The sequence below is a fragment of the Chelonia mydas genome, chromosome 2 (genome assembly GCF_015237465.2).
Source record: "Chelonia mydas isolate rCheMyd1 chromosome 2, rCheMyd1.pri.v2, whole genome shotgun sequence".
In the NCBI taxonomy this organism is placed as follows: Eukaryota; Metazoa; Chordata; order Testudines; family Cheloniidae; genus Chelonia; species Chelonia mydas.
This window is the reverse complement of record NC_057850.1, coordinates 231,686,783-231,714,672: the sequence shown is the minus strand read 5'-3', so window position 1 is coordinate 231,714,672 and position 27,890 is coordinate 231,686,783. Positions and strand designations below refer to the sequence as shown.

Here is a 27,890-nt window from a genome sequence, read left to right as displayed (position 1 = left end):
GCTGTCTATTTCAGTCCCCAGGCCTGTGAATATTATTTGTATTGTGGTAGCACCTAGGGGGTGAGAGTTTCCTCTGCTAGGCACTGTACTTCACATAACAACGGTGTGGTCCCGGTCCTTAAAATTCAAGGAAAAGCTAAGACACAACAGGTGGAGGTAGACAGAACAGGGGTGCACAAGGTGACAGTGAGATAATTATGAACAGACACTTTGGGGGTGGGGGAGGAGAAATCTATTCAAGAAACATCATTCACGCGGGATATCTTGGACTGAAAACAAGACAGAGCTTTCCTTCCAGAGGAAAGATTTGTGGACATTTGCCAAGCCACAGCCAGACTACATGAGAATCCTCGAAGATGAGCATGGTGTTCTTCTCAGGAAGATGGCCTTGTAGTCTCCTTACACGATACCTTATGCCCAACTGCAGATGTGACCAATAGGGTGTGAGCTGGCAGTAAGTTGTACTCTGAAAGGTGCACTCAGTGGGCACTGTTTGTTGAGAAGTATCTTGAAGCTCAATTCCACCAAGAAGTGCACCTTGCAAGTGAGTTTGGTTTTGTCCTGCCTGATTTTTCCCCCAGTATTTGTCAAAGGGGGAGAAAAGTGCCATGAAGGTTGTAGCCTTTAGAGGTGATGCTTGCTTCCATTCATATAGAAATGAAGTGAAGTGAGAACATTCAAAAGCAAGCTGAAAATAAGGTCATATGGTATACATGTTTTGCTCCTAACTGGGTTTTTACAAGCGTTTGACATGAAGTGTTAAGGTTTTGGAAAATGCTACCTATATTGATAGTTATTAGTATGGCATTTACGCAAATATTAAAGATGAGTTTAATGTTAATAAATATTTTCTATTTTCTCACTGGCTATTTTATGGTTAAAAAAAAGGTGGATTTAATGCTAATTACTTAAGGTGCATTATTATAATGGATTCTAAAAAGGGTAGCTTACTAATTTAAGATTAGGCATGCCCATCCACTATCAAGGTACCATTAGAGGAAGGATAATACCCATTCTCCTCATTTAGGGACTGATCATCCCTAAATGCATCATTTCATCTTAGAATGTGGGTATCAATGCATTGTATGGTTATATTGTAATACCTGTTTATTTAACATAAAATAGTTAAGCAAAGTTTTTAATTTTAATCACTCGTGTCAGTCACAGTCCTCCACTAAACTAAATTATCTGTAACTGCTCTGGAGCCTTGAACCTTAAAGCCAGCATGACCCCATTTTGAGACTTCCTCTTTCCTGTGATCCCAGAAAGCAACAAGGCAACACAGCGGCCAAGAAACCCATATGTTAAGTATATTATTTAATGCTTTCTAATGTGAAATGAGATAACAAAATGTGACACAGGGGAATATTGGCCTTTCTTCATTCTTGACCAAAACACTGTTGATGCCATAATCAAAGAAAGCCTGGCCTTACTTGTGAGTATGTTTCTTGTTTTTCATTCATTCCTGCATCACTAGACTCACCGCTGGAGGCTGAAGCAGATACTCTACGTAAAAATGAGTCAGTTGTGCCTTTTATCGCAAATCAGAAAGAGGAATTCACTGTTAAGCAAATGAGGCCAGGACTTAGAAAGGCCCTATGTGGTGATACTAAGACAGCATAGAAACAGTCTTGCTATGATTTTTTTATGCTCTGTTGATGAGATGGCTGCCACAGACAAGGATCTTCTGCACTTAAGTCCCTCAGCTGGATGCTTCCACAAACAGGTGGTGAAAATAGCCAAACTGACATCTGCACGCCATCTCCGCACAGCCAACACGTCCATACCTGCTCCACAAACACCACACCAGGGGCCGCCATTTTGATCTACAAAATGGCAGCCTCCACATGTGACCTCACACACAGTTACATGTGAGGTCACGCCACAAGAAGGCCACCATTTTATTGATCAAGACAGTGCCCTCCTGATGGAGCATTTGTGGAGCTAGTCCGGACACATTTGGGTACAATGGCATCATCTCAAGTTGAATCTGGGCCACTGGACCTGCAATCCCATATGCTGATGGCACAATCCCAAACCACAGTTGGAGAGCCTATTCCTTAAATAATTCAATTTGGTTTTATTCCTTATTTTTAAAATTAGGAATTAGAAACACATAAATCAAAGGTTATAAAGGTAAGTGCCCTCTGGGGTAAGAAGCATCAAACAAGGTGAATAGTTTCTATGGGTAATTTCTAGTGAATGACCTAACTGTTCTGAAGATTGATTTGATGAACAGGGAGGCAGGACCACACACTTCTCACCTTGTTTAGCACTTTCTGGGATAGTTGCCACTGCTGTACACAACCAGATTATATCTAAAAAGCCTTCCACATGAATGGTCTTCAGAATTGGCAGACCATTGCTCTGGAACTCATTGCATACTTGCTTCAGGACGTCTCCCTCATAAGCAGGCCTATCCTCTTTGGTCTCCTGTTGCCTCAGTGCCCTGGTGCTGACAGAGCTGATCTAAATGTCTTCTCCCTTCCCCCAACACTGCAGTAGAACTGACCAGCTGGCAGTAGGTTTCAGTTGCATTTTACCAGCTGGTGGGAGAGTTCCTGTGATGGTTATTTTCTCTTTTAGTTTATACAGTATTAATACTTCATATGCTAAATTAACAGAGCGCTTCTAAATCTTCATGGGTATGTAGCTTATCTGTTGAAGTCAATGGCTGAAGAGTCATTTCTAAAAGTGTTATTTTCAATTTGAAATCAAGTTGGAAGAACAGTTTAAATGCTTCCAACCCTTCAGGGTCCTTTTGGCTTGTTTTTAATTTTACGGGATTTTTTTTTTCAGACCATAATATTTTTCCCCCAGGATTTTGGAGGCATTTCATCATCATTATAAACTATAATATAAGGACATCTTTAATTTTTGAATGTCAGAATGGTGTGTTCTTTTTTCAGTCCCACCCTAAAACCTGTGGAAATTTATAAGCTGATTGACAAACCACTCAGTGCTAACAAACTTTAAAGGTTTGTTACTTCACCTACTCAAGAACGTTCAAATGCTTCATGTTTACCCAAATTTCAAATGCTAATCTTACCAGTGGGGATTTGCTTCAGCATTTGTTCCAAAATTAAGTTTCCCTTTATATTTATTCTATAAAAAAAGAAATACAAGCATAGGTGACCCCTGTAGTCACACCTTACATACTACTATGAAATATGGCTTGTGAGGTATCAGCTGAAAGCTGACAACATGCTGGTTATTAATATTTCAGAATTAATGTGTTAACGTTCTAAATGAAATTATGAATTGCCTCTGTATGATGTTACTAGAACATGTTTCAGACCAGACAGCCTAGCCTGGGTAAAGGGGATAAACATGTCTATTCTGGACAAAGGAATATGAGATTACCTCTATGTACGTATCATCAGTAAACAAAGCCATCGAGCTAAACCAGCGGGGTTATCCTGATCCTAAACTCAAGAGAGAGAGAATTAATATGGCTTCTGTTCCTCAGAGAGAGACTCAGGAAAATATATCCCCAGAGGGATGTCTTTGTCTGAAGCCCTACTGGGCATTCAAGGAACAGAGAGAGATTCTATCTTTATCCTTCACCTTAGGGACAAAAAAACCCAAGCGATTTGATCTCTGATGTGTCGTGGCCAGTAAATAATGGAAAGGAGACACAGGGACAGAAATCATCTTGAACAAAGACTATATTGCTAGATTAAGTTTTAGAATTTTAGATGCATGTTTTCAGTTTTATTTGCTTGTAACCATCTTTACCTTTCTCTCTTTACGTGGTATCACTTAATCCACTTTTGTTGTTGAACATATTTTATTTTATTATAAAATTATCAGTGCTGTGTAAGTTCAGTAAACAGAGTGGCAGCCGTGTTAGTGTGTATCTGCAAAAAAAGAAAAGGAGTACTTGTGGCACCTTAGAGACTAACAAATTTATTTGAGCATAAGCTTTCATGAGCTACAGGTCACTTCATCGGACGCATGCAGTGGAAAATACAGTGGGGAGATTTTATATACACAGAGAACATGAAACAATGGGTATTACCATACACACTGCAATGAGAGTGATCAATGCTTTTTTTGCCTCTGTTTTCACTAACAAGGTCAGCTCCCAGACTGCTGCGCTGGGCATCACAAAATGGGGAAGAGATGGCCAGCCCTCTGTAGAGATAGAGGTGGTTAGGGACTACTTAGAAAAGCTGGACGTGCACAAGTCCATGGGGCCGGACGAATTGCATCCGAGAGTGCTGAAGGAATTGGCGGCTGTGATTGCAGAGCCCTTGGCCATTATCTTTGAAAACTCGTGGCGAACGGGGGAAGTCCCGGATGACTGGAAAAAGGCTAATGTAGTGCCCATCTTTAAAAAAGGGAAGAAGGAGGATCCTGGGAACTACAGGCCAGTCAGCCTCACCTCAGTCCCTGGAAAAATCATGGAGCAGGTCCTCAAAGAATCAATCCTGAAGCACTTAGAGGAGAGGAAAGTGATCAGGAACAGTCAGCATGGATTCACCAAGGGAAGGTCATGCCTGACTAATCTAATCGCCTTTTATGATGAGATTACTGGTTCTGTGGATGAAGGGAAAGCAGTGGATGTATTGTTTCTTGACTTTAGCAAAGCTTTTGACACGGTCTCCCACAGCATTCTTGTCAGCAAGTTAAGGAAGTATGGGCTGGATGAATGCACTACAAGGTGGGTAGAAAGCTGGCTAGATTGTCGGGCTCAACGGGTAGTGATCAATGGCTCCATGTCTAGTTGGCAGCCGGTGTCAAGTGGAGTGCCCCAGGGGTCGGTCCTGGGGCCGGTTTTGTTCAATATCTTCATAAATGATCTGGAGGATGGTGTGGATTGCACTCTCAGCAAATTTGCGGATGATACTAAACTGGGAGGAGTGGTAGATACGCTGGAGGGGAGGGATAGGATACAGAAGGACCTAGACAAATTGGAGGATTGGGCCAAAAGAAATCTGATGAGGTTCAATAAGGATAAGTGCAGGGTCCTGCACTTAGGACGGAAGAACCCAATGCACCGCTACAGACTAGGGACCGAATGGCTAGGCAGCAGTTCTGCGGAAAAGGACCTAGGGGTGACAGTGGACGAGAAGCTGGATATGAGTCAGCAGTGTGCCCTTGTTGCTAAGAAGGCCAATGGCATTTTGGGATGTATAAGTAGGGGCATAGCGAGCAGATCGAGGGACGTGATCGTTCCCCTCTATTCGACACTGGTGAGGCCTCATCTGGAGTACTGTGTCCAGTTTTGGGCCCCACACTACAAGAAGGATGTGGATAAATTGGAAAGAGTCCAGCGAAGGGCAACAAAAATGATTAGGGGTCTAGAGCACATGACTTATGAGGAGAGGCTGAGGGAGCTGGGATTGTTTAGTCTGCAGAAGAGAAGAATGAGGGGGGATTTGATAGCTGCTTTCAACTACCTGAAAGGGGGTTCCAAAGAGGATGGCTCTAGACTGTTCTCAATGGTAGCAGATGACAGAACGAGGAGTAATGGTCTCAAGTTGCAATGGGGGAGGTTTAGATTGGATATTAGGAAAAACTTTTTCACTAAGAGGGTGGTGAAACACTGGAATGCGTTACCTAGGGAGGTGGTAGAATCTCCTTCCTTACAGGTTTTTAAGGTCAGGCTTGACAAAGCCCTGGCTGGGATGATTTAACTGGGACTTGGTCCTGCTTTGAGCAGGGGGTTGGACTAGATGACCTTCTGGGGTCCCTTCCAACCCTGATATTCTATGATTCTATGATTCTATGAGAGTGATCAGGTGAGAGAAAAAAAGAAAAAACAAACAAAAAAACCTTTTGCGGCACTGCTATGGGTACCCTCATGGCCCCACAGTATGCCAACATTTTTATGGCTGATTTAAAACAACGCTTCCTCAGCTCTCAGCCCCTAATGCCCCTACTCTATTTGCGCTACATTGATGACATCTTCATCATGTGGACCCATGGAAAAGAAGCCCTTGAGGGGGGGCTTGATTTCAACAATTTCCATCCCACCATCAACCTCAGCCTGGACCACTCCACACAGGAGAGCCACTTCTTGGACACTACGGTGCTAATAACTGATGGTCACATAAACACCATCCTATACCAGAAACCTACTGACCACCATACTTACCTACATACTTCCAGCTTTCATCCAGACCATATCACACGATCCATTGTCTACAGCCAAGCTCTACGATACAGCCGCACTTGCTCCAACCCCTCAGACAGAGATAAACACCTACAAGATCTCTATCAAGCGTTCTTACAACTACAATACCCACCTGCTGAAGAGAAGAAACAGACTGACAGAGTCAGAAGAGTACCCAGAAGTTACCTACCACAGGACAGGCCCAACAAAGAAAATAACAGAATGACACTAGCCATCACCTTCAGCCCCCAACTAAAACCTCTCCAGCGCATCATCAAGGATCTACAGCCTATCCTGAAGGACGACCCTTCACTCTCACAGATCTTGGGAGAAAGGCCAGTCCTTGCTTACAGACAGCCCTCCAACCTGAAGCAAATACTCACCAGCAACCACACAACATTACCACTAACCCAGGAAACTATCCTTGCAACAAAGCCCATTGCCAACTGTGTCTACATATCTATTCAGGGGACACCATCATAGGGCCTAATCACATCAGCCGCACTATCAGAGGCTCGTTCACCTGCACATCTACCAATGTGATACATGCCACCATGTGCCAGCAATGCCCCTCTGCCATGTACATTGGCCAAACCGGACAGTCTCTATGTAAAAGAATAAATGGACACAAATCAGACGTCAAGAATTGTAACATTCAAAAACCAGTCGGAGAACACTTCAATCTCTCTGGTCACTCAATTACAGACCTAAAAGTCGCAATATTACAACAAAAAAACTTCAAAAACAGACTCCAACGAGAGACTGCTGAATTGGAATTAATTTGCAAACTGGATACAATTAACTTAGGCTTGAATAAAGACTGGGAGTGGATGTGTCATTACACAAAGTAAAACTATTTCCCCATGTTTATTTTTCCCCCCTACTGTTCCTCAGACGTTCTTGTCAACTGCTGGAAATGGCCCACCTTGATTATCACTACAAAAGGTTTTTTTTTTTTCTCTCTCCTGCTGGTATTAGCTCACCTTACCTGATCACTCTCCTTACAGTGTGTATGGTAACACCCATTGTTTCATATTTTCTGTGTATATAAAATCTCCCCACTGTATTTTCCACTGCATGCATCCATTGAAGTGAGCTGTAGCTCATGAAAGCTTATGCTCAAATAAATTTGCTAGTCTCTACCGTGCTACAAGTACTCCTTTTCTTTTTAATTTCAGTAAAGTGTGTGCTTCTTTAAAGCTAACAAGTTGGAATGTATTACTGCCTCTGTAAGGCTGCAAACCTAAACACTGTCTCTGTGAGGGTCCAGTGAAAGGGACTGTCCCTGCAGTAGAATGATTTGGTGGCAAATTCAGAGTTAGAAGGGTACTAAGGTCAGCCTGCAAGCAGAAACCAGCTTAGGCAAAGCCAGGGTGAGGCTTGTGCGGTGCTAGCAGGTTGTTGGGGTCCATGCCTGCACCAATGTGGCACAGCCACAAGACATCTAGGGTTATAAGGCAGATGATGACCAACCCCTTACTGGCGTGGGTGAACCCAAACATCAAAACATATTATACCCAAGTTATAGAAGTTTCCATTAACTTTTGTTTGCCAGGGGATGGATACAAGCTGTGAATCTGTAGTTCTCCTTAGACTCCACACAAGTTTTTTTGTTTGGTTGGTTGGTTTTTTTTAAAGGAACATTTACTATTGTTAACCATGCAAAGTATTGGTAACGTCATCTCTCTGAAAGGGAATCAACCGTTTATATGCTGTGGTCATCCTTCAAACGTACAAATTTTAGCCTTTATATTTATCCAAGGTTACCTTAGTATCTGCATTATTCCCTTACCCTACTGATTACCACAAATACTGAGGTCTATTTATTTAACACAACTGGCAGTTTTTTAAGAGGATAACCACTATGTCCCTTCCCTCGTCCAAAGATACCCTCTGCCAGCAAACCAGCAATTGTGATCAACACAAAAACAGAACAAGAGAAAGGTCAGTCTCAGCATTTGAAATGAAGATCTGTTTACTTAATAGATGGAAGTAAGCACTTAGTTTCTCTATATTGGATATACTTTTAATTCAGGGATCGATTTATAAAATGCAAAGAACAGATAACTTCCCCGAAAGGCTTTCCCACACGGTATAATCTCATCATAGTTTCCTAGACAAGGTAATTATTGAACTAAATAGCCTAGTATTTTGCCATCTCTATAATTACCTCTGGAGTTTTCATCACTACCTCTCAAGGTGCTTCTAATTTTAATGGCCTATTCATTAATACTAATTTGCCAACATTACACTTCCAGAGATTTATACAAACCCAGTGACAATGCCGCTTTCAATCCTTTGTATTATACTTGCTGTTTGCTTTGTGTGTTTATTACAAACCCAGTTTTATGCTGTCAGAAAATTTATCTAGCCTGTAGTTGGTCCTTCCATCTAGGTCATTTACACAGATTAGCAGAAGCAGCAGACATCACAGTACCACAGATTGGATACCTATTAATCTCCTTCCCGGACATCATGCCTCTTTCACATGGGTTAATCTGTGACAGGCTTTTAAAACTAATTTTTTCCCCTTATCTCCTATTTCACTACCTTTACATGCCATTTGAATTAAAAGAAATTTTCAAGGTTTATCCCACATATGGGAGCAAATTTCACCCTTCTGAAGACCAAATAATTCACATAAAAATTCTGAGAGATTTGTTCAGACAGTTGTTTTACATACCCAACTTACTCCAATACATGCTACAAGCCTGCTGGAAACTGGTACATTACAGAAGCTAAATAAAGTTTGTGACACATTCCATGAATTTCAATACCAAGAAGATTTATGGGAGTCTGAATAGTTTTTTGTTTGCATATCAAGGGGACTGAAATGATAACTCATATGACAGTCATTTATTTCCCACTGCCCACAACAGTAGCATCCAGTCCTGCACTTAGAACAAGTTTAAAATTAAGTTACACAACATGTCACCCACGATCTAATTCACAAAAAGCTGCTGTGCAGGGTTGGGATTTAAAGCAGCTCCCAACTTCAAAAGAGCAACAGAACTGGCTAGAATTTAACGGTGTGGACTATTCACATTTATGCAAGCTTCTGATTTGCATAGGGCAGCTATCTGCAGTATGGGACAGAGAAAAAACAGCATAGTTGTCATTTGATATAAGAGGCTGCTCAAATAACAAAGGATTTGCCCTTGGTATATATCAGTAAGAAGAAGCCAAGTTTGTGAACCCAGTGAAATTTAAACTACACTTGAAGTGCTAATCCAGAGATTTTTAAAATTAAACTTTCAGTAGCCATCCTCCTAATGTCACTGCAAAGTTGACATAAAAAAACGTTGAAAGCTAAGTAGCATACCATTTCTACTGCACAGACGTTTGGCTATAGTTCTTACTTGCCAACAGATGGGCAGTACAAGGCAGTATAGAATTCTGATCCTCATTTCCCTGCTCTGAGTTTACTAGCTCAGTCACCTTTGAAAGCTAATTTAAAACAATTTATAGCAAGTTTGTTCAGCTTCTGTGCAAACAAATATGGCCAAAATTTGGCGTGGCATAGAAGAAGTCCAAAAACCAGGTATTAACGTTATCATTCATTTTTCTATCATGGAGATACTTGAGCTATTTCCAAAGCAGTAATGAGGCCTGGACTCGGAAGGATCCAATTTCCTACTGCTGCCCAAATGTCTCCTTGGTAAAGGTAATATTTAAAGTGGGTCTCCATATCTAACCAGTAGAATATTCCCATTGTGTGAGGGAGGAGGGGGAACCCTCAGATAAGAGAAAGGTAGAGGGCTGTAAGTAAAATCTAGGACCAATCACTCTAAATGGAGGCCAGCAGGATAGGACAGAAGTCTGGGGGACTGACCTGAGAAGGTCTGTGGTGAAGATCTCGGGTGTAAATGGGAGTTTGTTTGAAAGGAAGGGGTATCAACTGTGACTGATACTAGGTAGTCACCCTAGCCAAACCAGAAATACCAAGACTATGATACACGACAATCAATGATGTTATGTTATAACAAATGTTATGAAATTCTGCAAGTCACTTGGCCAGTTTCAAATAGGTATCATTCACCTCTGCAGCCACCAGACCAGTTATCTTACTGTAGGATCTGTAGAGAGACTAGAAGTTTCAAAGAGAACTTTAAGAATGAGGTTTTTTTTAAACTCAGCTTCTAGACCGGGGGTTCCCCAAAACTTAGTTTGCGGTTGGTTCAGGGTAAGCCCCTGGCGGGCCACGAGATGCTTTGTTTACTTGAGTGTCCGCAGGTACGGCAGCTCCCTTGACCGCGGTTCCCCGTTCCTGGCCCATGGGAGCGGTGGGAAGCAGTGGCCCGGCAGCTCCATTGGGAGCTGCGAGCGGCCGCACTTGCGGACACTCAGGTAAACAAAGCGTCTCGCGGCCCACCAGGGGCTTACCCCGAACCAGCTGCAAGCCAAGTTTGGGAACCCCTGTTCTAGACAACCCTCACTGATGCAGTCTAGGCAAGTCTCTGGTAAGTTACAGTATTCCAGTTTACCCTTGTGAGACACCAATCCACTTGGCAAGGATTCTTTCCGCCTTTCCCAGTGTAACGTCTGAGGCCTTCTTCTGCAGCCACATTAGGACAGTAGCAACCATGAGCTAAGCAGCAGAGAGTCACATCCTCACATTCAATTGCCTCAAAACAAAGACTGTTATATCGGTCTGTTACGACGACCCTTCTGTCCTAATAGTACCCATCATCATCAGATAAAGAAACAGATCTTGAGATGTTTAGGAACAACTTTGTTTGATAGAATTCTGTTTGGCAAGGAACGACTTATCAACAGCTGTGATTGTGAAATCGAGACGCCTATTGTTTTGCCTTTATGGTCCCTACTTCTCTATTGTTTATCTGTATGGTCTGTCGGATTCTTTCATTGTTCCTGTCTGTTGCATAACTAATTCTGCAAGATTTAGATCAACTAAGGTGGTGGGGTCTGATTGCTTAAAGAATTGCTTCATAATGGACTAGGATTGGTGAAAAATATTGCTTTATAGTACTTTAGTTTAAAACGATTGGTTAACGTAGAGCTAAGCAAGACTCAAGTTTAACTATATAAACTGGGGTCCAAAAGGAAGTTCTTTGGAATCTAACTCCAGGACACAGCCCAAGATCAGAGCTGCCAGACCTCAACACCCTGCCAACTACATCATGCAGAAGCTGGAGTCCCCGGAGGACCTGATCCCGAATGGTCACCAGGAAAATTTGTCTGCCTTATTGGGAGTGGTGAGAATTGTATGGTTAAATGTGTGTATTCTGTTTTGGTAACTGGTAATAAATTGAGGTTAAGGATATTACTGTGTAAGGCTCTTTCACTGGTAAAAGACCCTGCATGCCCGCAGATGATTACATCCTAAGCCCTAGGAACTGGGAAGGGTGGCAGCGCCTGAATTGACTGGGTTACACCTTGAGCCCACAGAAGGATGAAGGTAGGGTGCCCTAGAGTATGCGGGTAACACCAGTGCCTCCCCCCGTAAAAGCCCATCCCCATTGTCCTTTCCAGAACACAGGAGACTTAAAAAAATCACAAGCAGCCTGTGGGCTTCCATAATGAATGTAATCCTTAGGACGCTGGGGTTGATCCCTCTCCAAATATAAGGTCTGCTTTAAATTGAAGTGCTGCTTCCATAGGCCCTGAAAACAAGCCTAAACTAATTTACTCCTCCCGAGATCATGAAGTAAAAGCTGAATTTGCTGCTCCCATTGCAAGAGCTCAAGAATAAGTTTGGCTTTGCAGAACTGTGTTTCTAGCCCTTAGAACCTAGAGAGCCAAAACCTAAGCTGCAAATAGGGCCAAATTTGAGTTGTCAGCCCTTAGAGGTGAAAGGACCATGACCCTTCAAAGGGTTCAGGAAGGCACTCTAGATAAATAGAAGAGTATGAGATGTTGGCCTCATTTTTTTGGTGTCTGATCCCTCTGAGGCAGGTCATCCCACAGCATACAGAATGATGCAGCCACATTGGCCTAGGTCAGGGACCTGAATTATGTAAGCATTTTCTAATGTTTACAGTTTAATTTCTGAGCTTGTCTGCCCTGTTGGACCATCTATAGATTGTGTGGCCAGAAGGTCACGGGAACAGAACCACCACAAATTAGACTGTACTTGGCTGAACATATTAAAAACCAGCTGAACTGGTAATGTACGCCTTGGAATCAGAAGCCTGCTCAATCTGAGCAGAACACAGGCTTGCCTTCAGGGCAGATAATTCTAGCCATCCCAGGTGTTCTCACATTGAGGACTGTTAGCCAGCCAGCACCTTGATTAAGAAGAAGGATGCAATTGTAAACTCTAATTACACTCAATGTAAGGATCTGGATTAGCAGGACCAACCATAAATATTGCATAGATGCCAGTCTCTTATGGCATGTTAAAGTAATTGTCCCAAAAAAATTTCAGGGAAGAAAGTAGTTTAAGAGTGTTAATCAAATCTTTAAATTTATTTTAAATTAAAAGTTTACTTGCAATATTAAGTAGTCAAGCAGTATTTTGAAAACAACCACTAAGTATGTGATGTAACATCTACATCAGTGTAGAATGAACAAAAAGGAATCTCAAGCTATTGAGTAAGAAGTTGTCACAGTCACAGGGCTAGCTGCACCTCTGATCCCTTGTCTGGGGTTACTGAGAACACCCTTTCAGATGGCAGGCCTCATGCCTTTACCTCTCCTGGGATAGAATTCATGATTCCCCACTCTCAGACTGGTCCTAGGCTATAGTAACTTATTTACCAAGAGTTCTTATCCTGCACACCCAACTCTGTTTCAGTATCTGTGGTTCTTTCCTTTGGGAGCCTGTGGCAAGTGGGGAGTACAGTGACCCAAAACACCCTTCTTAAAACAAACTGTTTAATCTTAAAAGTAGGGACAAAGCATAACATAATAGAATGGATTTTAAAAAGACAAAAAGGACTACTTGCATATCTATCTTACCTAGAATCTAACCACTCTCAGGGAGACTCTGGAAGGACTAATCTCTCTCAAGCCTTCTCACAGCTGATTTTAGGGTATAGTCCCAAAAACTTGTCTTCCACTCAAGAAACAAAGGATCTTTAAAATCTCCTGGATCCCTTGACCAACCCCCTCCACAGGGAGCAAGTCATTCCTGAAGAAGCCAGTCTGGCAAGACCAGGAGGAAGCTGAACAAGAGCATAAAAATGAATGGCCTCTTGCATTGTCTCAAGTGTTTGCTACAGTGAACATCATAACCCAGTCAAGATACAGCACCCATAAATTACAGGCAGCTCCAAATCCATCACAGAAGTCTAATAAAACACTTAATTGCCTTTGGCATGATTTAGAAGCACCTAGTCATTTAAATGTTTCTGTAGAGACCAATTGCTTTTATGCTCACTTTAGTGAACCTGGCAAGTTCCCATGAGCCAAAAATACATGTTACCTACACTAGGACCTCCAATTCATGCCCAATATATAATATCTTATATTTTATATAAACATTAATCCAGCCTATATTGTAGGTCCAGAGGCAGCTAGTTATTCACAAAGTAGCCACCTTTAACCCTCAGAATTCTAAACAAAGTTTTGTCCCCAGACTGAAGATGTTCTTCTAACTGGTTGTAGGAGGTCACTTGAAATGAAGTGGACAATTAAGGGTTAGATTGTATTTATAAAGGATTAATAGGGACAATTAAGGGTAATAGGCAGTGTGGAATGTTACAAATCGATGTAATGAGCCACAAAATCAGTGGTTTGTGTATGTCTACACCACAAGTAATACAGTGGCACTGCTGCAGCTATGCTGCTGTAGTGTAGATACTTGCTACAGAGACAGAAAGGGATTTTCCATCTCTGTAGTAAATCTATCCCCTCAAGGAGCAGTAGCTAGTTCAACGGAAGCATTCTTCCATCAACCTAGCAGTGTCTAAACCAGGATTTAGGTCATCTTAAACTACGTGTCTCAGGGGTTTGAATTACGCACCCGTGAGTGACATAGCTAATTTGTTCGAAGTTCTGAGTGTAGATCAGATCTTTATTATGAGCTGTAGTTTACCGGCAGTAACCACAACATACATTTGTAACTGTGGGTATCAGTGTCTTCTTTCTTCCTAATCTGGAATTTGATTTTGCATTTCTAGTAGCTCTACAATTAACAGTACTCTGTCAAACCCCAATTAGTACATAAGAACAGCCATACTGGGTCACACCAGTGGTCCATCTAGCCCAGTATGTGGTGTTCCAACCGTGGCCAATGCCAGGTGCTTCAGAGGGAATGAACCAAACAGGTAATCATCAAGTGATCTATCCATTAGTCACCCATCAGAAACCAAATCAGTCATGAGGAAAGTCCTGGTTGAAATGCTAATCAAACACCTTTGTGGGCTGTGCAACTTCCAAATACCTTCCTCTGATCTGACCCAAATTAGTGATTATAGGAACCCTCCCCACAGATAATGTTACTTGATAGGTAATGGCCTCTGAAACCTTTATTTATGAAAATAAGGTAAGCTAATACTGGGGACTTCATGTGCCAACAATAATGTGACAAAAAGGATGCTAAGACTAAGCTGTCCTCTTTTTCAAGCCAGAAGAGTCAAACTATCAAGTTGGAGGTTAAAAGCTATGTGTAATCTTTACCTGTACAAAATTACATTGTCATGCAGTATTTCTTCATATCTTTTACCTTTTGGACTTTTAAAGATGTGGGATGCATCAAGTTAGGAATCCAATTATCCATTTCCAGTATTATAATAGAGACCATACAATAACGTGGAAAGTTTGAAGGCAACATTCTATTTACTTAGGAACCGCACTTCAGCAAGTGACTTCCATTTAAAAGCTACAGGATAATGCTGTCAAATCAGATAACTGTTTATTACATTCCCCCTAATTTTATTGAAGTAAAAAATATAATAGCGATAAGCAATAGCAGGATAGGCTGTTAGATAATGTCAATATGTACCCCCTCTTTACTCTGACGATTTCAGGCTCCTGGCACAGGACTGCAGTGTACTACACTAAAAAATAAATCAAAAAGCCAAAAGCAAGGAAAGATTAAAATTAGAAAAGCAAACCTTTGACTGCTTTGAATGAGGAACATGTCAGTGTAGATAATTTTAGTTGGGGCCACTGTGACAGAGTGCTGGAAGCTAACAGGTGAGCCAGCACTCTGGTCACTTAGACACCAATCAGTTCCCTTGGAAAAGGCTGATTGGGGATATGCAGCTAATTAGCTGATCAGTCTGGGAGAGCTGATGAATCAATTAGCTATTAGCTCAGGGGTATAAAAGAGGACACCAGAAGGAAGTGAGGAGGGAGGACCTGGGCTAACTGAGCCCAATATGATCTGACATCTTGCGGAAGGGAGACCTCTGTTCCTCCCTGGCCCTGTGGGAAAGAAACAAAATATTTTGCTACATGAGACTGGTGATGGGAATATAAATAAATTCACATGAACTTGCCACATTCTGATGGAGTCTGAGAGTCTTCCAGGGCATCATAGAACAGGGACAGAACACACCCCATTACTGCCACCTTAATTTGAATTATTGTGCATTAAATGATATGAGTTCACCTAGCAGGCAATACCATGACCAATCAGGGACGCGATCATAGGGTTTAAAGGCAAACAGGACTTCCTGCTACATGCACATAACAGTGTTTATGAGAGATCATAATGGCAAGTAGGTTGAAATAAATTTTGTTACCAAAGTATTCTTTAAAATACTACCTTCTTTCTGAACACAAAATAAAAGCAACAATTCTGTGGAAAGAATACATTTCCTGAGGTGAAATATTTTTACTTTCTCCACAAAATAAAACTAGTAAAACTCCAGAGTCTTTTTTTTTTTTAAGTGCAGTTGCACATTTATATAAACGTTGATGTTTTAGCTAATTAATTAGTGCATCAATTGAAGGCTTAAGGAAAGCACTATTTTATTGAAAATCTGCAAAGGTGGTGTTCTGTTTTTTTGGAGCAAGAGTTTTGGTTTAATGGTTCTCTTACACTTGGCTCTACTCGGTCATTTCAAAGTTACTTTTGCAGCCGAACAGAGACGCTAAGCCAGGGCTTTATGTAGTAGGAGAGCACTCATTAAAAAGTGAGAGCCCCCGGGCTAATACTTTGTCCAGTCTTTATAACATCCATATGTAGTTTGATAAAACAAAGTCATGCTTATATTAAATTACTATTTTCAATTAGTACAATAATAACGTTTATTGTTAACTTTGAAATTTACAGCATTGTTGTTCTGTACTTTCATTGCTGGAATATTTTATAGTTTATGGAGCTCTACACATGAATCAGTGATACCAGATCATGATTTTATCAGCCAGGCACAGTAATTATTTTCACTAGTATTTTCCATGATCAGAGATAGCGAACTAAGATTACAGTGTTTAATTACACAAGCTCCAGTTCAACACTTAAACTACAACAATTAAGTCATAGAATGTTTTTGCAATGCAATTTTATGAGGCACTACAGCTACAAGATGGAACTTACTTTTCTGGAGAGTTATTTTGGAACTGAAGAGCATGAATGCTGCTCAGAACCCAGGAAGCAGTAAAGGCTAAACTGAATTTAAAAATGTCAATTTGCATCATCCAGACGTGAGATTTCATCTGAGACACTATTTAGGCTGTGATTTTTCAATGGGGCCCAAGGGGGTGGGTGCTCAAATCCCAATAGTTTGCGAAGGAAACAGGCTGTGTTTAGCCCTTGTGAAAAATCCCAGCCTCTGGCGTTTCCAATTGCTCCCCTGCTCCCCCAAACTCCCAGTTTGGATGCTATGTGCTCTGGAACAAGGAACACATGCTTTGACTTGAAGTAATTTTGAAATAAATTAACTTTGTAGAAACAGGATTCTGAAAATGTGCAGTGTATTGCATTTGCCTTAGCTTCAGAAGTTCATTAAACTGCTTAGAGTTACTCCATTGAGTTTCTGGGCCAGCATCTCCACATGCCTTCTAAATAGCATGGATATAAACACACATTGAGTACTGTTTGATGTCATTCTTTTCCTGCAACCCCCTGACCCAACCATCTAACTTCTCAGCATGTGTGTATTATATGTGGCTAGTGGCAACTCAAACCAATAGAGATATTGCAAGTGTAACCAAAACTTGAAGCATGACTCTCTGTCCCTTACTAGAAGCCAGATCACGGAGATTTGTAAGTCTGCTACTGGCGGCTTTGAGACCAAACGCCTGGGCCTTAGCTGAGGCAGTAGAGGTTAGATCTAGAGGTCTGTGGTTCAATGACTGCTGAGGACGATGCGCCCAGGGAAGTGGTGTTACAGAGTTAACAGATTAAGGGCTTGTCTACACTGGCAATTTACCAGGCTGCAACTTTTTTTCTCAGGGGTGTGAAAAAACACACCCCTGAGCGCAGCAAGTTTCAGTGCTACGAAGTGCCAGTGTAAACAGTGCCCCAGCGCTGGGAGCTACGCCCCTCGCGGAGGTGATTTTTTAGAGCACTGGGAGAGTGCTGCGCCACGACTACACAAGGCACGTTAAAGCGCTGCTGCAGCAGTGCTTTAGCATTGCCAGTGTAGACTAGCCTTAAGTGTACAAACTGAAGATGCTATTCATTAGCGAACTTCTATATCCCCCTCCAAACAAACATACCAAGCCTTGTAGCGCACCTTAGAGGTTAGGTAATAGTTCCTTGTGCAATTTTTACACAGGGGGAAAAAGAAGGTTCAAACAATTTAAGTGACTTTGGCACCAAAAGTGATAGGAATTGAACCTAGATGTCCCTACTGCCACTACCATGTTGTAAGCACAAGGCCACCATTTCAGTGCCTCGGCGAATACTAGCCCTGGTTCCTAGGTTTCATATTTCAGTACAATATAATGGTTGAGGTGATTTATTTTTTAGTTAATTAAGAGTATACATACTACTATTTGAGGTGTTCCCTGGCGGCTTAATGGAACAGATTGCCATAAGTGAGAGACCTGGAAAGGAAAGCTCATGTGAAGCACATGAAATCTGAACATACTTTAGAGCATTTCTTGCATGTTCAATCTCATTTTGAATACTACACCTCAAAGCCCATTTCCACCACAATGGAAAATAGACCGTAAATTATCTAGTGCATCTTTCAAAAAAGAAATCTTACATTTGAGAACAATATGATTAAACAAAAAATGAGATCCTACCGCTGTCAGCTCAATGCCAGTAGTTTTCTAACAGTAGATTTTGCAGGTATAATCACAGTGAACATCTGGTAATAATTAACTCCATACAAATAATACTGTTAACTCCCCACTGCTCTTTGGCATGCACAGTTTTCTCTGATCTACTGAGGGTCTACACAGCACTTCTCCAAATACCTGAATAAAGTCTGTTAGAAAGTATTAGAAACTGAAATCTCATTAGTCATATGTTACAAAATGTCAAATCCTGTGGAAATAGCTGCAAAATAATGTGGCCTGAATTTTTTCCTAGAACATCATTGGTATTACTAGCAACACATGATGCTTTTTAATGTCCAAGCTCATCATTAAGTAAACATGCTTCACCATATAATTATATGAGGAATTTTGAGACTGTTATCCTAGCCAAATTACTTTAAATATTCTCTCTTCAAGGACTACAGCTAAACATTTTCAATTTGGATATGCAATGTCTTTTTTTTTCATTTAAGTTATAAAAAATTGATTTGATACAACAGTTCAAGCTTACAAAGAAAAGAATGTGTTCCATTAATAAATCTAAGCCCATCAGTAAAGGCTTGGTGTATAATTTTCCTGTTTTCTATACTGAAAGACTTCATTGAACAAAGCATTATTATCGTCAGTTACCCAATGCATCCTCATCTGCTTAAGGCAGATTCCAGCTAGAACATGCTTTGCTCACTAAAACCAGAGACCTTCAAGTGGTTCAGTTACTTCAACTAGTTCAGTTACTTCAACTAGATAGTTTAGAGTTAACACAAAGATAAGAATGTGTCATTAAAAAGCAGAAGAAAATCTTGCCTACTGCTTCTTTAAGAGGAAATTATGCCCTTCAATTCTGGCTAGAGGGCAGAGTCCTTCCCAGTGCAGAAAGGCAGTCTGAATACAAATCTTCCATCACAAGCAATGCCTGTGGAAGGTGAGCTGTCTCAGGTCGCCAGCTACACCTTTGCATTCCAAAGCTACAACTCACTTACAATTATAATTAGTGACAACCATGCTATGTACAACCTATGGCAGTATTTTTTTTTATTTCTTTAGCTACATTCTTCATATTAAAATTCACTTGGATGAACTGATCTCATGGATCTCGTGGACCTGTTCTATAAGAAAAAAATGAAGGTAATGGGTTTTCCTATGTCAAAACATAAATTCCACAAATTAGCGAGAACACAAATGTGCATAAGCAAGTGCCCTGGGTTTTTAAAAAAAGCATTCACACCACCACTTGGAGAAACTGGATCTCCAGAGGAAAACAACTTCAGCTCATGATGCTTAATGATGTGTATAATGGACCAATTTGCTTTTACAACTTACTGTGTGCTTTCTTTCCCCCTCACAAATAAAGCTATAGTGATTGCAGAATGCACCTTACTTCTCTGTGGTGGCAAGTGACACTTACCCTGTGACTCAACTGTAGCATCTTTGTCATCTCACTACAACAGACTGGGTCCATCATACTTTTGCAATAAGTAAAACAAAGGAGAAATGCCATTTCGTTTTTCCTTAACCAGAATCCCAGAGGCTCAGTGTATGTAATGTTTCCTTTCTGCATAATGAATTGAAGATAGAGTTCTTTGGACATCTTTAATGGATTAAAGATAAGGAGTTACCTTTCCATGCCCTCCTCCCCCACCCCACCCCCTCATAGTACCAGGATTAGGACTTTTGCTTGAACGCCAGAGTTACACACCTGTAGTCCTACCTGAATAAAGGAGGCTCCTAGTTCAAAATACTCGTACACAGACTCAGTTTCTGCTAGGAATGTGACAGATGAAAAGAGTACTTCTAAAAAATAGAATGATTAATGCTTGACAGACTGACTATTTTCCCTGTTATCTTTGGGGGAATTGGTTAATTGCTGAATCCTAGTAATTTGAGAATTCGTTGTATGAAGAGGGACCGACAACATTTCTTTTCATGAACCAAAATGCTTCCTAAAATATCCAGCTACATCTTCAGTACATTTGAAGTTAGATCCAAGCTTAAGGATTCTAGCACAATCTTCCTGTTCTTACAGGATGGTAACCCTGGATTTGAACTAATACATAAGACTTACCACATCCTCATGTATGTTTGAATGCTGCACTAGCCCTGTAAATTCCTAATTCATAGAAGGGTTAGTCCCAATTCCCCTGCCCAAAACCACCATGCAGGGGCTCAGATTCAGAAACAGATGAGACATTTTCCAAAAGCACTCTTCACTCTTCAATGCGTGGTTATAAGTGCACAGCATAGCTATGTTAATATAGTGATATGATTTATTATCAGCCCTCTTTCTCAGTGGCAGCAGACAAGGAATAATTGACTTATGTGAAGAGGTAACGTTTTAGAATATGCTGCTATTAAAATCCAAACCTAGTCAACCGATTGATAAGGGGAGGAATTCTTTTTAAAAGAGTTACAAGAGTTTTAGTGAGATAAGATAGTAAAGACATTGAGAACACAACTAACTTCTGTTTGTCAGAGACTGAGCTGACATGGCGTCTGAAGGATGGTTTCGGTTGATGCAGCATGTGACTAAGGCTACAGCTTCTGTACTGGGGAAGATCCATCTTTTTGTAATATACTGGACAGACTTAGACTGCATGCATAGGTTTCAATGGGCATGCAAGCAGAATTTACCAAAACTCAAGTGCATACAAAAAACAACAACTAAAACTTTTAATAAAATGTCTCACCTCCACTCACCAACTGATGAAAGAGGACTGTTAACAGTTAAATACATAAAATCTAGCTGTCTGGCCCTTTTGATGCTGCATAGTGAAACACCTGAGTAGACACAATCTCAAAGGGACAGCAGGTAGATTAAGGGAACGTGTTTTTAGAACTGTTTGAGGAAAGGTTATGGTCTTGCAGTTCAAGTACTGGGAGATAAACTCATGATCACTAGCTCCTGAGAACCTACATCATCCTTTCCTCCGTTTCTCCATCTTTAAAATGGGGATGGTATTTATATTTCCTTCACAGGATGTTTTGTAAATTAGTGTCTCTAAACCAGTTAATGTAGAACATCAGGGGGCATACTGGGAGAGAAGAAAGAAAAACCCTAAAGGTTCAACAGCTAATAATGCTGTGCTGATGGTCAAGAATGAATGTGCAACCAGTATTCTCCCAGGGTATCTTAACAGAGAAAGCCAGAGAACATGTGAAAAGAATGGAAACTGGAGAGTCGGAGATAAGTATTCTGAGTAAACTTCGAAGTCTATCAATTGTTAAAATGCAGCTGTTGTATCTCATCTAAACTACTATAAGACTTCTGTCAGATTCAAATCATACATTTAAGTACTGGTTTTACAACACCTGCCCCAAAACACTGGGGAGGAGGAAGGGGGGAAAAAACCACTGCAATATCTTTTACTTAAATAATATTCCTATTCGAGATATTGGTATAACAGGTTAATACACTCAAAAAGTATCACATTTCACACACAATCCAGTCAGTGACAGACTTTCCATCCATATTGAAATGAACTCTTCATTTAAACAAAACCACAAGAATAAAAATGCCTCAAAGGAAGACTGAATGACTGGCATGCACAGGCTGGAAAAAAACTACTCACACTTCAACCTGACAAAGCTTCAAACATTCTCAAAACAACTGCCTTTTAAACATCTGCTTTCAAGCGTTTAGAAGGAGGTGTTACTTACTTCAAAATCCTGTGTTTTTTTTTTTAAAAACTGCTTGTCTGCTTTTATATAGGAAAAAAGTTCTCACAAAATAGTCACAGAATTATTGCAACTCCTTCTAGCCAACAGTAAGAGTTAGACTTCCATAGCAATATTTTGGAGAAGTTTCTCACTTCAGCTAAAAATTTCTTTCCAAAGAATATAAAACATTCAGGTGCTAAGAAAACAAAAATGACACCTCACTCAAGTTACCAAATATCAACATGCAAGCTTGGCAACATCTGCAGCCAAGATGATTCAGAGACAGATAAATTTAGAACGGTGCTTTCCTATGGCATGTGGGTGCCAAATAGAATAAATATGCAAAAGCTATATTCCAAGTGCTGCTCCTGATATATTTGGGAAGAAAGTTATTAGCAAAACTCTCCTTTCAAAAGTCCTCAGCCGTCTAAAGTCCTCAACAATGTAGTTCCCTGATCTGCCTTTAGTGTTTCCATCCATCACTTGATTTATCCACATAAAACTTCAGGCTCTCCAACCTTCGAGGACTAAGCCAAATGCAGTGTGGCAACTTCACATGGGACCAACCATTTATGGGCTGAACAGTAGAGCTTTGATACCAGCTAATCTACCATAAATAGCTCTTGAAACTCAGAAGGATCAGATCAGCTGTTGCAACGCTCCCAGTCTGTAGTTACTTCAAATCCAATTATATTGTCAACTATGGCCTGCAGCTTTCATTTTAAATCCCCACCCCCACCCCACCAAACCAAGAAATTAAAAACAGCACAAACTAAAGGGCAATACAACAAAGAAAGCCAATCACAGATATGAGAAGGGCCTTGGAATGGGATGGAAAGTAGAGAGAGTGCTTCTAGTAAAGATTTTTATTAAAATAGTATCTCTTAAAATCCTTTTAAAAACCAGCAGAGTTTTAGTGTGTAAGAAAGCACTTTAACAATCTGATGTCCAAGACAAAATAATAGCCCAGACTTGCAAAGCAAATGATTTGAAATAAGTAAATGGAAGAATGAACAACAAATTGAGTTTTAAAAGCAAGTGAAATTGAGCAGATAGTAACGCTGTAACAATTAGAGTGTTTTTATTAGAGTGAGTGGATTAAACTGCCTAGATATTTTTCCATGACTTTTAAAAACAAAAACCAAATATTAAAATATTATCCTTGGAGCAAAATCTTAGACCTTCATTTTAATACATGCTTAAAGTACCATGTTTCCCTTGAAGTATTTAGAAGTGTTTTCCCACCCCAAAAACCAAGAACTACCATTTAAATACCTGAACATTTTGAAGCCACTGGCTATTTTTATGTTTTACCAATGCAAGGCAATGTAACTTTCTAAAAATATTAACTGCACTACTGAAGTACAGTGACACCTGGAGAAGTGTAAAATAGTGACATTGTTCTGAGGCAAAATTTAAGAGAGAGAACTTACAAATAATGGTGCCCGAACAGCATTTCATTTTAAGTTACTCAACATCACAGGGAAAGAACACGCCAATTAAAGTACATTTTCTTGAACTGAAAGTATAAAATTAGATGTAATCTTTAAGATTAAATTATATGCTTCCACATTCTCGCTCAGGTTCATCCTTACAAACAAAACAAGCCCACAACTGTTTCCATGAATCCTACAAATTACAGTGCTTGGAAGAAGAGTAGTGCAGAGAAGACACTGGAGTAGGTCTTGAGAGAGCTGTGTTTAAGTCCCAGCTCTGCATGAGTTTCTTTCTGAGACCTCAGACAAGTCACTTAGTCTGTGACGCAGTTCCCCTTCTTCAAAATGGGAATACTGCTCCCTGTTACCATGAGTTCACACAGTGCTTCGCAAAATGAGGGTCTGAATTTTGGTTAGGGCCTATATGTAATGAAAATGAAGTAATGTTTGAAAATCCCCAAAACCTAGAAGGAAAACCATGGATAAACCAACCAGTTAGCTTTGTGTTGCATTCCATCACCTTCCTCATTCTGCACATTGTCAACTTAGACAGTGGCGAGGTCCTGGTTTCAACCTTGTCTGCAAAGCACCTAGCATACTGTGAGCACCACATCGGAGTCACTGGTTTTAATCGTGCCCAGGTTACTAGTTTCAAAGTAGTTTCAGTAAAATGCTGGTGACTTAAGTAAAGGTGTTTGCAATCTTTGCTCAGTTTCTGGTGAAAAAATGTCCATCAACAAATCACCTCAGCTGGCCTGCTTTTGAAGTCTGAGCAGAAAGGCCACGAATTGAAAGAGGGCATGGAGACAACTTTTTCCTCAGGCCCTAGAGAATAAATATTTAATTCAAATGGGGCCAGATGCACATTACTGGAGGAAGGCACTGGGCTGACAAGTATTCAGAACTGTGAAATTTGTCCCAACTGTTTTGTGTTCGTTTGAACATTATTCAAAAAAGTCCTTCATTTTTAAGTAAAACAATTTCTAAGATCAGTAGCCTTTCCCACCACAACTGAGTATACTGTGGCTGATAACAGAAGGGATTCAAAAGAATTCTTATATTACTATATTCATTAAAATGGAGTAAATAATCTGCTTGTGATGGGAATCAGACTGAAAGCAACAAGAAAATTTATCCACAGGTACAGCAGAAGTTCTGGCAATTAGTGCTCTCTCCATATCCATTTAAATCCTGGCTCTCTTATCTGAAAACTTCTAAAAATGACTGACCCTTATGACATGGACACCGCTTCCCGTGAATAAGAAACTGGACTGAGATTACCAACACATTTCACACAAACCACTACGCAGCCAAACAGTAAGTTTATTGTGACTACCAACACAGGTGGAATTTTAAGGCCCTGTTCCCACCCTCGGGAACTACTCCCTTTTTAGCAAACCCCAACGTTGTTTAAGATCCTATTTTCACACAAGCTGCCTTTGTAATACAAAACATGGGAAGAGGTTCTGAATCTTGTAAAAGTGCTGTGACCCCAATCACACACACTACAAGATTTTGTAGGGTCCCAAAGACCCTGAGGAGTTACAGCTACAAATTTTAGCTTCACCATTAGTTTTTGCTTATTATCATAGGTTTCCTTCCAGGATACCTCACAGTGCATATATGTGATTCAGCCTACACATTTCATGGACAGTTATCTTGGCTTCTCTAGAAGTGAGACACTGGAGCTGTAATTCAGACCCATGACGACTGTCCCTTTAATGAAGTCAGAAGGGCTCGTATTAACATGCTCATTGTGGTATCCTGGACTCATATTTCCAGAGAGGATCCACGTTTCAATGCGTAACAGTCATGGAATAATTATAGTACAATACACACACTATGCCAAGTTTATTGCAGGCTTTGTAAGATGTAGAACTATACAAGAAACTGCATTACTTACAAAAAAGTTAGCTACTAGCTTTGCTCCTTCCTGTGAAAAGCTTTGTTATACACCGAGAAAGGCAAACTTAATGCAACTTACCAGCGTCCATTGTTAGAATCATGACCCCACTTCTGTATCTCAGAAGCAGAAAGCCTTACCATCCAGTGTTATGTGAATAACTCAAAGGGACACAGCATGGCTTTGTTTCAGCTTTTATCTTCTGGCTCATACACTCCTCCTCCCTCTTGTGGGATAAAAGCACTGCCTGTACCCTCTGCCTAGCTATCCCTATTGGTCCATTTAAAATACCTCATTTATTTAGCATATTCATGTTTCTGTGCGAGCCTAAAAAACCCACATAGTTTTTGTCCAGCCTGGTTTCTCTCCCTCCGGGAGAGGGAAAAGTTCACTCTTTCAATGACTGAATAGTCCCAATTGGTTTCGTTTTAATAGGGCCAAAATACTTTCCCCAGCACACTGCCTGAGAAACACACTGCCTGTATGCTGGGGAGAGGCAACAAAACACCCACCCACCCGCTGCAGTAACCCCGAATTCTAACGTGCTTCTCATCCACAGGGCGAATGGCTGAAGGATCCACATAGTTTGGGGGCCCATCTAAAGAGCTGTCATCCAACCCTGCTGCAGTGAAAAACCGCACTCTCTTTTACATCTGGATATACCATGGTGAGGCAGGATTTACCCTCTTAGGGTTTTCTTCACAGTGTAGACATACCTGTGACTGGCCAACCAACTCAGGCTCATGGGGCTTGAGCTACGGGACTGTTTCATTGCTGTGTAGACTTCTGGGCTGGAGCCCGAGCTCTGGGACCTTCCCATCCTGCCCGAGCCCATGAGTCCAAGTCGGCTGGCACAGGCTAGCTGCACTTTTTCTTTGCTGTATAGACATACCCTTAGACAATTTGAAGGTTGTTAGGAAGTAATCTGACTGCATGAAAAGCACATGTGAATACCACCTAGAACTCTAAGGGCTGGCAGACTACTTGTTCCTCACTGAGGGGGATCTATAAAAGTAGCAACTGGTTTCATGGCTCCTACAATGTATGGTCTTGTGTGAAATACTCAGAGGTTTTAAATCCATTTAAGAAACAACATTCCAGCTAAGGATGGGAAGGGGGTGTGACAGGGTCAGATCAGATGGCTATAGGAGAGTAATAGAAGGCAGATATATTAGCCCCAGGCTAAGTAGATCCCTTTTCCCTGGGTAAGGTAACAGGGAAGGTTCCAGAACAATCAGGAACCTTCTGGAGACAATTAAGACAGACAGGCTGATTGGCTGCAGGTGTTCTAATCAAGAAGCTGCTAGAATCAATTAAGGCAGGATAATCAGGGCACCTGGGTTTAAAAAGGAGCTCACTTCAGTTTGTTGTGCGTGCGTGTGAGGAGCTGGGAGCAAGAGGCGCTAGGAGCTGAGAGTGAGAACTCGGACTGTTGGAGGACTGAGGTGTACAAGCATTATCAGACACCAGGAGGAAGGTCCTGTGGCGAGGATAAAGAAGGTGTTGGGAGGAGGCCATGGGGAAGTAGCCCAGGGAGTTGTAGCTGTCGCACAGCTGTTCCAGGAGGCACTCTAAACAGCTGCATTCCACAAGGCCATGGGCTGGAACCCAGAGTAGAGGGTGGGCCTGGGTTCCCCCCAAATCCTCCCAACTCCTGGTCAGACACAGGAGGAGTCGACCTGGACTGTGAATTCAGAAAAACGGCCAAGCTGAGGGCTGCCGTGAAGCTCCAAGGCGAGCAAATCTGCCAATAAGCGCAAGACCCACCAAGGTAGAGCAGGAACTTTGTCATGGGGGAAATAAACAAACCACAACAAAAAACAATTTAATGGGATTTCCATTTGATAGAGAGATGGCAGGATTCTCAATTTTAATGGAGCTGAAGGAAGGCCCAAATAAAAAAATTTTTAAACATAAAAGTTGCTTTTGTATCGTGAAATCCTTAAGATCTGAAGTTTGACTTCGAAAGTTAAGGTGATCTCTCTTATAGCTTGAATGATCAACAGAATGTATGTCTATACACATGCTTCAAATAGAGTGAATGAAATGCCACTGTTCTTTATCTGTCTTCTGATAAGCACCAGCTAAGCATCACTTTTTCTAAATTAAGAGTGTATACTCATTAAGCTGTAACCTCAGCACACTAGTTACGGTAGGACTCATAACTCAATGATAAAGCCACAAGTAAAATTTTGAAATTATTACCTATCCAAGCAAAGGGTTCTCCCTTCTTTTTAAGGATGTGAACTGCATGTTATAAACACTGAGTTTAAGGCTTTCCAAACAAATTGGAACCCATAATTAGGAGGATTAGCATGAGCAATATTGCTGAATCACCATCCTTCATAATATATTTTTTGCATCTACTCTGGCTTTAAGTGGCATTGTACCAGGATACAGGCCTGATTCAGTCTGTTAACCACATTGGAAAAATAATACATGAAGAAAGATGACAACTTATTCCTGGCATCCAGAGTTACAATAATAGGACACCAAAACAAGAGTTTGGGAAGAAATATGAACTCTCATGCTTCAAGACATAAGCTAACCCTTAATTAATGGGAGCAAGGAAGAAACTTTCCATGTGAGAAAGTTATTCCCTAACTGCCTACTCCACAGTTCCATGCATTTTTCTTTGAAGTAGCTGGTACTT

At 40.9% G+C, this 27,890-nt stretch overlaps 1 protein-coding gene across 11 annotated transcripts in view; it reads right to left on the bottom strand.

The window, feature by feature from the left end:
• The window catches only part of SVIL (supervillin), a 214,206-nt gene that overhangs the window by 118,545 nt on the left and 67,771 nt on the right, over positions 1 to 27,890 (bottom strand). For 8 of the 11 annotated variants that reach the window (XM_043541411.1, XM_037890931.2, XM_043541408.1 and 5 more), the window contains exon 1: positions 25,319 to 25,407. The exons of 2 other annotated variants lie outside the window; for them this stretch is intronic. In XM_043541411.1, the coding sequence (XP_043397346.1) occupies positions 25,319 to 25,340 (22 nt within the window). In that variant the 5' untranslated portion in view covers positions 25,341 to 25,407. Of the gene's footprint in view, positions 1 to 25,318; positions 25,408 to 27,890 lie in introns of those variants that run through there. One more of the 11 variants, XM_037890926.2, reaches the window with a different exon arrangement.